At 42.9% G+C, this 11,823-nt stretch overlaps 1 protein-coding gene across 1 annotated transcript; it reads right to left on the bottom strand.

Moving 5' to 3' along the window:
• Window positions 1–10,670: 10,670 nt before the first annotated feature.
• On the bottom strand, window positions 10,671–11,199 carry LOC122430937 (60S ribosomal protein L29-like). Its single transcript, XM_043451893.1, has one exon. It carries the CDS (start codon window positions 11,159–11,161, stop codon window positions 10,754–10,756), a length of 408 nt encoding a protein of 135 aa, XP_043307828.1. The 5' UTR covers window positions 11,162–11,199; the 3' UTR covers window positions 10,671–10,753.
• Window positions 11,200–11,823: the final 624 nt, after the last annotated feature.

Here is an 11,823-nt window from a genome sequence, read left to right as displayed (position 1 = left end):
CATCTATCCCTCTGAATTAAAGAAATAGTTCACCTTCTCTAAGACTTCCCTTTCACCATCTGCCTCAGAGTCTGTGGGAGTAATAACAATCATTAAAGGCTTCTGAGCAATTAGAATTGTTTTCTTGTTATTAGACTGGTGATTATCTATAAGAAAACCATTGTACAAGTTATCTATTGCTGCAAAACACATTACACCAAAGCTTAGTAACTTAAAAAAAAAAGGACAAATATTTATTAGCTCACATTGTTTTGGTGGGTCAGGAATTCAAGAGCAGCTTGTCTGGGTAGATCTGGCCCCAAGTCTCCCACGAGGCTGTGGTCATGATGTCAGACATGATGCAGCTGATCTGAGGTTGATTAGGGCCAGAGGACCTGCTCCCACCCTGCCTTACTCAGGTGGATGATGAGTCAGTGCTGTTAATGGGAAGTCACAGCTTCTCTCAAGGATCTCCCCATAGGGCTGCCTGAGTGTGTTTACCACTTGGCAGCTGACTTGCCACAGGGCAAGAAGTTCAAGAGAGAACGCGGAAGGAGCTTCAATGCCTTTTACAACCTAGCTCAGAAGTCTCAAGGTTTTCCTGTCCACGGCATCCAGCTGGCTATCCAAGTCAACTCTACTCAGCATGGAGGGGACCATGCAAGGGCACGAATAACAGGAGACAAAGATCACCAGGGGCTAGCTTAGAAGCTGCCTACCACGACCTAGGAGAAGGTTCTATTATTTAGTCTTCTGCCATAAAGCTTTCCTTATCTCATAAAGCCCTAGATGCGCAGAGTAGGAAAGAAATTACCGGGTTAGTCCAAACATCTAGCTCACATCAATCACTTCCTTTTTTATTTTTAGCACTTTTTTAAAAATTAGATTTTCTTTTTTTAAAAAAATATTTTCTGCTCGCAGGCTTTGTCTAGTTTCGGTGCTCAGGTTTCTCATTGTCGTGGCTTTCCATGTGGCAGAGCATGAGCTTCAGTAGTTGCAGCACATGGGCTTGGTTGCTCTGAGGCATGTGGAATCTTCCCGAGCCAGGGATCGAACCCATGTCCCCTGCATTGGCAGGCGGATTCTTAACCACTGGACCCCCAGGGAAGTCCAGGAATCATTTCTTTAAAATCATATCATTTAGAAATCTCTACTGATAATTTAAAACTGAGTTGCATAAGCCTTGCCTCATTTGCATGAGAACCCCCAGATCTCCGAAGAACAGAAAACCTGCCTTATGCTTCTAAAACTCTTCAAACATTTTGCCTGCTCCTTGGCACAAAGTTAGGGATACATACATTTTTGTAAACTTGACAAACTGTCAACAGGCATTTGAAGAGTAACTCACTGCTTAATGGGCTTCCCAGGTGGCGCTAGTGATGAAGAATCTCCCTGCCAGTGTAGGAGATGCAAGAGCTGCAGGCTTGATCCTTGGGTCAGGAAGATCTCCTGGAGGAGGAAATGGCACCCCAATTCACTATTCTTGCCTGGAAAATTCCATGAGCAGAGCAACCTGGTGGGCTACAGCCCATGGGGCCGCAGAGTCAGACACGACTGAGCACATCATTGGTTAATATCCAGCCACCACCTCCTCACCCCTACCTTCTTACTTTGATGTTTCTGTGTGTTTCGAAAGCTTGGGCTTATGGGAGTGACTGACTCCAGAATTTAAGGAGAAGTCAGCTATAGGGTGAGTCTGTCCACACTGAGGTTGAATTTAGAGTCCAAATAGGAGCCAAACTGGGTATATACAGAACCAGAAATATTGCCAGTGTCCTTGTCCAGGGATACTAGTGAGGCACGTTGGATAGAAGCAATATGTGTAAACTGGGAGGCAGGATGTCAGAGATGGTGGAGACGCAGTTGCATCTGCTGTGTGATTTTTAGGCAAGTCCTCAGATCACGGAGGGGCTTCCCTGGTGGCTCGGTGGTAAAGAATCCGTCTCCAATGCAGGAGACACAAGAAACTTGGGTTCGATCCCTGGGTCAGGAAGATCCCCTGGTGAAGGAAATGGCAACCTGATCCAGTGTTCTTGCCTGCAAAACCCTATGGACAGAGGAGCCTGGCGGGCTATAGTCCAAAGGGTTGCAAAGAACGGGACACAACTAAGCATGCAGGCAGATCACAGAAGCAACTTAGCACCCACGCGCTAGATCACCTGAACTCTCCGGGTGTGGTTTCCTTATCACTTAATTGGGATAATAATGGCCATGTGTTTTCAAAGATGTGACGCAATTGGATCTCTCCTACTGGAAGGACCATAAACAGTTATAATCACTTTATAGAGCACTGGCAATATCCAGGAGAGCTTACATGTAGTACCACACCTCAGCGATTCTATCCTTGGTCTGACCTTCTAGCAAAAGTTCTCAACCTTGGTGGCACGTTAGAACCACCTGAAAGAGTTGCTTGTTTTGTTTTTTTTTTAAGTCCTAATGTCTCAGCTCTATCCTCAGGGATTAAGATTTTATCAGTTCTGGGATGAGGCCCAGAAATTGGTTTTTTTAAAAGCTCCCAAGGCTATTCTAGTGTGTATTCTGCCAGCGAGAACAGGGACAAAGAGCTATCCACCTGGTGCACCAAATATATAAAAACCACGGGGATTAAGTATCTAATGTGAAAAGCCAATCTTTAAAATTCTTTTAAAAAGATAGAGAACTAAAAAAAAAAAAAAGACAGAACTAACACATGACCTTGGGATCTGGAAGGATTTCAGAAGATTCAAAATGCATTCACCAGAACAGATAAGACAGATATATTTGTCTTTGATGTGTAGAAATCATGTATTTGAAAAGATGCCATAAACAGAGAGAACAGAGAAGCCACCAGGTGAAAGAAATAACCAGAGAATCAGATAAGCAAGGGATCTGTGTTCATAACATAAAAGGAATTCAAATGTGCCAGTAAGAAAAAGATGGAAAAAAAAGATGAATTATCTAACTGCCATTACTTTATTGTAAGGAGAATAGATAAGTAAACTACCAGAGTTATACAAAAAACTTTTCAGCAGGAAAATAATGAATCAACTAAGGATTAATATATATACTCAGGGACTTCCCTGGTGGTTCAGTGGTCAAGAGGCCAAGCTTCCAAGGGGCATCAGTTCAATCCCTGGACAGGAAACTAAGATCCTGCGGGTTGCATGATGCAGCCGCCCCCAAAAAAACTCAAACAAAAATATGGTGGTGGTGGTTTAGTCTCTAAGTCGTGTCTGACTCTTGTGACCCCATGGACTACTGTAGCCTGCCAGGCTCCTCTGTCCTTGGAATTCTCCAGGCAAGAATACTGGAGTGGGTTGCCATTTCCTTCTCCAAGTGATCTTCCCAACCCAGGAATCAAACCCAGGTCTCCTGCATTGCAGGCAGATGATTAACCAACTGAGTTATGAGGGAAGCCCTATAAACAAACAAACAAACAAATATATATATATATATACATATATATATATATATTTTTTTTTTTTTATTTTTTACGTATTTCATACATGTGTGTTAGCCAGGGCACTGGACATTTCATCCTGCTACATGGAGTGGCCTGTCAGGCCTAGTCAGGGTCTGACAAAATGTGGTCCACCAGAGAAAGGAATGGCAAACCACTGTAGTATTCTTGCCTGGAGAACCCCAAGAACACAATGAAAAGGCAGATGAGCCCCCCAGCTTGGTAGGTGTCCAATATTCTGGGGGAAGAGTGGAGAAAAAGCTCCAGAAAGAATGAAGAGGCTGGGTTAAAGCAGAAATGTCATTCAGTTGTGGGTGTGTCTGGTGGTGAAAGTGAAGTCCGATGCTATAAAGAACAATATTGCACAGGAACCTGAAATCTTAGGTCCATGAATCAAGGTAAATTGGATGTGGTCAAACAGGAGATGGAAAGAGTGAACATCGACATTTTAGGAATCAGTGAACTAAAGTGGATCGAACCCCGGTCCCCCGCATTGCAGGCAGATTCTTTATCAGCTGAGCCACAAAGGAAGCCCAAGAATACTGGAATGGATAGACTATCCCTTCTCCACTGGATCTTCACAAGCCAGGAATCGAATCGGGGTCTCCTGCATTGCAGGTGGATTCTTTACCAGCTGAGCTATCAGGGAAGCCCAGAACTGAAGTGGATGGGAATGGGCGAATTTAATTCTGATGACCATTATATCTACTGCTGTGGGCAAGAATCCCTTAGAAGAAATGGAGTAGCCCTCATAGTCAACAAAAGAGTCTGAAATGCAGTACTGAGGGCAATCTCAAAAATTGAGAACCTGAATGATCTAGGTTCGTTTCCAAGGCAAACCATTCAATATCACAGTAACCCAAGTCTACGCCCCAACCACTAATGCCAAAGAAACTGAAGTTGAACAGTTCTATGAAGACCTACAAGACCTAACACCAAAGTAGGTCTAACACCATTAACTAGAGCTAACACCAAAAACAGATGTCCTTTTTATCTTAGGGGCCTGGAATGCAAAAGTAGGCAGTCAAGAGATACTTGGAACAATAGGCAAGTTTGATCCTGGAGTACAAAATGCAACAGGGCAAAGGCTAACAGAGTTCTGCGAAGAGAATGCACTAGTCATAGCAAACACTCTCTTCCAACAACACAAGAGACAACTCAACACAGGGACGGCACCAGATGGTCAATACCGAAATCAACATGGAGAAGCTCTATACAGTCAGGAAAAGCAAGACCTGGAGCTAACTGTGGCTCAGATCATCAGCTCCTTATTGAAAAATTCAGGGTTAAATTGAAAAAAGTAGGGAAAACCACTAGGCAATTCAGGTATGACCTAAATCAAATCCCTTATGACTATACAGTGAAGGTGATGAATAGATTCAAGGGATTAGATCTATTAGACAGAATGCCTGAAGAACTATGGATGGAGGTTCATAACACTGTACAGGAGGTGGTGACCAAGACCATCCCCAAGGAAAAGAAATGCAAGAAGACAAATTTGAGGAGTCCTGACAAATAGCTGAGAAGAGATGCAAAAGGCAAGGCAGAAAGGGAATGATATACCCATCTGAATGCAGAGTTCCAGAAAATAGCAAGGAGAGATAAGAAGGCCTTCTTATGTGAACAGTTCAAATACAGGGAAACAATAGAATTGGAAAGACTAAACATCTCTTCAAGAAAATTGGAGATAGCAAGGGAACATTTCATGCAAAGACATTCACAGTAAAGGACAGAAACAGCAAAGACCTAACAGAAGCAGAAGAGATTAAGAAGAGGTGGCAAGAATACACAGAATATACAAAAAAGTCTTAATGACCCAGATAACCACACTCACCTAGAGCCAGATATCCTGTAGTGTGAAGTCAAATGGGGAAGTGTTACCACAAACAAAGCTAGTGGAGGTGATGGAATTCCAGCTGTCACCATGTCAGCAAATTTGGAAAATTCAGCAGTGGCCACGGGACTGGAAAAGGTCACTTTTCATTCCAATCCCAAAGAAAAGCAATGCCAAAACATGTTCAAATTACCATACAATTGCACTCATTTCACATGGTAACAAGGTAATGCTCAAAATCCTTCAAGCTAGGCTTCAGCCATACCTGAACTTCCAGATGTACAAGCTGGATTTAGAGAAGGCAGAGGAGTCTGAGATCAAGTTGCCAACATCCCCTGGATCATAGAAAAAGCAAGGGAATTACAGAAAAAAGCATCTACTTTTGACTATGCTAAAGCCTTTGACTGTGTGGATCACAACAAACTGTAGAAAATTCTTAAGGAAATGCAAATACTAGACCATCTTACCTGTCTCCTGACAGACCTGTAAGCAGGACAAGAAGCAACAGTTAGAACCGGATATGGAGCAATGGACTGGTTCAAAATTGGGAAAGAAGTATTTCGAGGCTGTTTATAGTCACCCTGCTAATTTAACTTTTCTGCAGAGGACATCATGTGAAATGCCAGGCTGGATGACTCACAAGCTGGAATCAAGAATGCCAGGAGAAATATCAACAACCTCAAATACACAGATGATACCATTTTAATGGCAGAAAGTGGAGAGGAACTAATGAGCCACTTGATGAGGTGAAAGAGGAGAGTAAAAAAGCTGGCTTAAAACTCAACATTCAAAAAACTAAGATCTGGTCCCATCACTTCATGGCAAACAGAAGGGGAAAAAGTGGAAAGAGTGACAGACTTTATACTCTTGGGCTCCAAAATCACTGCTAACGGTGACTATAGCCCTGAAATTGAAAGACACTTGCTTTTTGAAAGAAAAACTATGACAAACCTAGACAGCATATTAAAAGGTAGAGACATCACTTTGCCAAAAAGATCCATATAGACAAAGCTATATGGATCTTTTTTCAGTAGTCATGTACAGATGTGAGAGTTGGACCATAATAAAGAAGGCTTGAGTGCCAAAGATGTTATGGTTTCGAACTGGGTAATGGAGAAGCCTCTTGAGAGTTCTTTGTACTGCAAGAAGATCAAGCCAGTCAATCCTAAAGGAAATCAGTCCTGAATGTTCATTGGAAGGACTGATGCTAAAGCCGAAGCTCCAATACTTTGGCCACCTGATGCGAAGAACTGACTCTTTGGAAAAGCCCCTGATGCTGGGAAAAATTGAGGGCAAGAGGAGAAGGGGATGACAGAGGATGAGATGGTTGGATGGCATCAATGACTCAATGAACATGCGTTTAAGCAAACTCCGGGCAGCAGTGCAGGATAGGGAAGCCTGGTGTGCTGTGTAACAAAGTTCAGTTCATGGGGACATGACTTAGTGGCTGAACAACAACAACAAAACAAAAGCAATGTTGATCGATAAAAAAAAAACCTTCAGTTGATACAGTATGACACCGATTATCTGAGAAAATTTGAAACACAAATCAATATCGTACTAGTAAAGACTGTACGAGTGTAAATACATATATGGGTCTGGAAAACACTATTCTGAGTTTTATTTTTACCTCCTAGAAGGAAGGGAAATAGGATTGAGGTTTCGGATAAGTCTGTAATATTTTAGGTGTTAATCGGATTGGTAAAAACATGAACGTGTTGTATCATTATATTTTGTTTGCTTTACAATACTATAAAAATTATTGAAAAATTAGTTCTGGAATCTTTAAGGGCTAATCCTCTAGAACCACAGTAATTTTTCTGGTGTGAAATCCTGATCTGATTATCCTGGCTTTGTCATTTTAAAGGCAAGGTACATGAACTTGTAGAGAAACCAAGGCAGAAAGTCTTTATTCGCCATAAGGAGTCTTGATAGCTCAGAATCCACCTGCAATGAAGTAGACCCCAGTTCGATTCCTGGGTCGGGAAGATCCTCTGGAGAACGGATAGGCTACCCACTCCAGTCTTCTTGGGCTTCCCTGGTGGGATGGTAAAGAATCTGCCCGAAATGCGGGAGATCGGGATTCGATCCCTGGGTTGGGAAGATCTCCTGGGGAAGGGAACGGCTATTCTGCCTGGGGAATTCCATGGACTATATAGCCCATATATAGTCTCAAAGAGTCAGATACCACCGAGCTTTCACAAGGAGTATTGTTGGGGTTTTAGCTTCCTATATGTGATAAACCCTAAGCACCCGTTTGGGGGCGCCAGAGGACAGCACAACCCGCGGATCCGGGTTCTCCCGGGGGAATGGAACGGGCTGGTTCACACTGATTAATAATCAAACCTCCCCTGGATTCTTACCTCCTTAAGTGTCTTGCAAAGACGGTAGCACACGCTGTTTTTAACGCCCTGGGCTTGATATATTAAGGGTTTGCGGAGCCCCTGAAATGCAGCTTATTTTTTATCTGGATACTTAGATCAAAGTATTCTTGATGTTTGATCAAGAACTTTGAGAACTGAGTCAGTTGGCAGTGTTTCTTGCCTGGAGAATCCCAAGGAAGGAGGAGCCTGGTAGGCTACAGTACACGGGGTCCCAAAGAGTCGGACACGACTGACTCCACCTTCTTTTCTTCTTATGGAAAATTAATCTGACTGAGCCTTGGTGCTTTCTGATGCCCCCAGAATCCTCATGAGCAGGAAATGAGGCTGTTTGATAAATGTGCTTTTCTCATCTCTTGCGAAATTGTCATATATTAAAAAGTAATTGGAAAGAAATAAAGGCTGATCAAGGTTGTTACCCAAATATTATAACAAAAATTACATTTAGGTAGGTTGATGCCTGGTGAAAATGGAGACTGAATGGCTTAAGCAGAGTCTTCTGAGAAGTCCTGTTAAAATCATCTGACCAAGTTAGGAGCATGCCTTCTCATTGGATAGCAAAAGAGAAGATCACCCGAAAGTCCCCTCTCCTTGGTCGCCTTGACCGGTGATGGAGCTGTTCAGATCTGTGATGTACTGCGAGGTAGCCAGTAATCACATGTGGCTGCAGAGCGCTGAACTATTGCTGGAACCAAGAACAAAATGTTACTTTTTATTTAATTTTAGTTCAATTTCAGTAACCACATGTGGCTACTGAATAGGGCAGTCAGCCGCAGGTCTAGACATTTGTAAATGTCTATTTTTGTGTTGCACCACTAATATATGCACTAAAGGAAATGAGATGCATGTTAAATTCAAATTGGGGTGTATATACGTCTATATTTTCCCCTACTGATGTCAAATGTACTTATAAATACACACATTTTTTTCCTTTCCAAAAATGGAATCACACTTAACATATTGCTTTTAATGTTTTAAAAAAGTAATATACAGGAAACATATCCCCATGGCAGAACTTTATATAGTTTTTAATAGTTGGAACATCCTCTGTTGAGTGGATAATAGTGGACAGTTACTATTCTAAGCACACTGGCCACGTTATCTCATGTGATCCTCACCCCCTTGTGAGGTAGATACCGTCCCATTTTGCAGATATGTGTGCTCAGTTGCTTAGTCATGTCTGACTCTTTGTGACCCCATGGACTGTAGCCTGCCAGGCTCCTCTATCCATGGAATTTTCCAGGCGAGAATACTGAAGTGGGTTGCCATTTCCTTCTCCGAATTTTACAAATGACTTCTCTGAAATACGTAAAGATGAGCGTGCACTTTGTGAAACTCAAGCAGAGGCAGTGGGGGAGTCAGTGTTCTAAGGCCCCCCAACCAGGTGGGCTGACTTCTGAGCCTGCTGTTGGATCTCTCTGCTTCAAATAAATTTTTAAAAATTGACATATAGTTCATTAACAATGTCATGTTAGTTTCAAGTGTACAGCAAAGTGATTCAGAAAGATGTAGATATATTCTTTTTCAGATTATAGGTTATTACAAGATATTGAGTACAGTTCCCTGTGATATACACTAAGTCTTTGTTGTTCACCTAGTTAATATATAGTAGTGTGTATGGCAACCCACTCCAGTACTCTTGCCTGGAAAATCCCATGGACAGAGGAGCCTGGTAGGCTACAGTCCATGGGGTCGCCAAGAGTCGGACACGACTGAGTGACTTTGCTTAGTGTGTATATGGTAATCTCAAACCCCTAATTTATCTCCCCTACCTAAACTAATTCAGCTTAAAATAAACATTGTTTTCTCCATACCAAACTCTAATTTCCCCCAAATCTTTTTTTAGAAAAGTAAAACTCCTTACTGTAGGTTTATGCACATTAGTCGTTTTACCAACAGCATCCTCTTTGGGGCGTATTCTTCAGAGTTTGATGCGTGATCCCTAAAGGGACAGATAGCTCTCTGTTTCAGATTAAGGTCTCTTCGGAAACCAGGCCACTCAGACCCTTCAGCTTTGCCCTTCCCCCTCCCCCTCTGCAGGTCTCTGCAAGGCGTCTGCTTCCTCTGGGGTTTCAGCCGGCAGCATCAGCTCTCTTATCCTTCAGCCAACCTTTCTGTAACTGATATCCCCTGTGGACGAGAGGGAGCAAAGTTTCAGGTCACCGTCAAAAGGACTGTAACCCTTGCTGCCCCCAGAAGTGTGTGCCTGGGGGCGGCAGGGGGATGGAGTAACAGGGCCTCGGTTCTCATGAGGGTCGAGGGGAAGTCACTAATCAGCGCCATGCCCAGGACTTTTCCTAGGCTCTGCTGAGGTAAAATCAAGAGAAAAATAAAGCATGACACCATATGCCTTGTGCCCAGGAGCCCTGGAAAGGAGGAAACGGGAGCAACCATCAGAGACAGTGGCGCTGACTGCCCAGGATCTGCACGCTCTCTTGCTTTCCACGGAATCTGATGAATACTTGGATTGTTTAGTGCAGAAAACACACACCCCAAAGTCCTGGAAGTGGATGCTGGTGATGTTTGCACAGCATCGTGGCTCTACTTGCTGTTCGGTCTCTAAATCATGTCGGACACTTTGCAATCCCATGGACTGCAGCACGCCAGGCTTCCCTGTCCCTCACTGTCACTGAGTTTGCTCAAACTCATGTCCATTGAGTCAGTGAGGCTATCCAACCATCTCACCCTCTGCCACCCTCTTCTTTTCTTCCTTCAGTCTTTCCCAGCATCAGGGTATTTTCCATTGAGTCGACTCTGCATCAGGTGGCCAAAATATTGGAGTTTCAGCTTCAGCATCAGTCCTTCCAATGAATATTCAGGGTTGATTTCCTTTAGGATTGACTCATTTGATCTCCTTGCTGTCCGAGGCTATACTTAATGCCACTGAATTGTACATGAAGTGGTTCAAGTGGTAAACTTTACATTATGCGGGTTTGATTGCAATTAAAAAGAAAAATAAAAACCAGAAGCTCAGTTACTTGCATCTAAAACCTGATAGCCATTCCTTTTATTTTTCACTGAGTTTGTTGACTTTTTCTTTTTTTTTTTTTCCTGTCTCAGATTTATTTGTACAAATAGCACAGGAGGACACCAGCCCCACGCAGACAGCAGCCCAGGGGGTCACACCAGTCCTTCTGTCCTCACACCGGCAGATGTGAGGGACTTTGGCCGGCAGAACCTGAGACCCTTGGCGATGCGAGCACAAGCACGTTTCCCGAGCTTGGGGTGAGCAATGTAGGCAAGTCGGCTGAGCTTGCGGCTGCCGCCTGTTGGCATCGTGGGCTTGACCTCCTTGGGCTTCACGAGGGCCTTGACAGCCTCAGCACGTGCTCTCATGGCCTTGGCATTGTTGGCCTGCATCTTCTTCAGGCCCTTCTTGTTGTGCTTCTTGGCAAAGCGCATGTTCCTCAGGAACTTGGGGTCTACCCCCTTAAGAGATTCATATCGTTGTGATCGGGGTTTCTTGATGCTGTTTCTATGCCATTTTCGGGACTGGTTGTGCGTGGTGTGGTTCTTGGACTTGGCCATGTCTGCACCAGGGCCCGCAGATGCCGAAGCGCGTGGGACGCTGTTGACTTTTTCTATCTTGAAATATAATTGACATATAACAACTAGCTTCAGGTGTGCCTTGTGAAATGATCGCCAGGATAGGTCTAAGATCTATTTTTTATTTTAATTTTTGTATTGAAGTATCATTGATTTGCAATGTTGCATTAGTTTCAGATGTACAGTATAGTGGTTCAGTTACACATGTATATGTATATGTATCTATTCTTTTCTCAGATTCTTTTCCCTTACAGATTGTTACAAAGTATTGAGCATGAAGTTCCTTATGCTATGCAGTAGGTCCTTGTTGATTGTCTATTCTATATATAGTGTTATGTATGTGTAAATCCCATATTCCTACTTTACGCCTCCCTCTTTTTCCCTTTGACAACCATAAGTTTGTTTTCTATGTCTGTTGGTCTATTTCTGTTTTGTAAATAAGTTCATTTGTGTCATTTTTTTAAAGACAACACATATAAATAGTTACATATAATATTTGTCTTTCTTGGTCTATCTTACTTCACTTAGCATGATAATCCCTAGGTCCATCCATGTTGCTGTGAATGCCATTATCTCATTAATTTTTTATGGCTGAGTAATATTCCACTCTATGTATGCACCACATCCTTTTGTTTTAAATTTTT

The sequence above is a fragment of the Cervus canadensis genome, chromosome 29 (genome assembly GCF_019320065.1).
Source record: "Cervus canadensis isolate Bull #8, Minnesota chromosome 29, ASM1932006v1, whole genome shotgun sequence".
NCBI classification, from domain to species: Eukaryota; Metazoa; Chordata; class Mammalia; order Artiodactyla; family Cervidae; genus Cervus; species Cervus canadensis.
The sequence above is the reverse complement of the archived record's forward strand: the minus strand, read 5'-3'. Positions and strand labels throughout refer to the sequence as shown.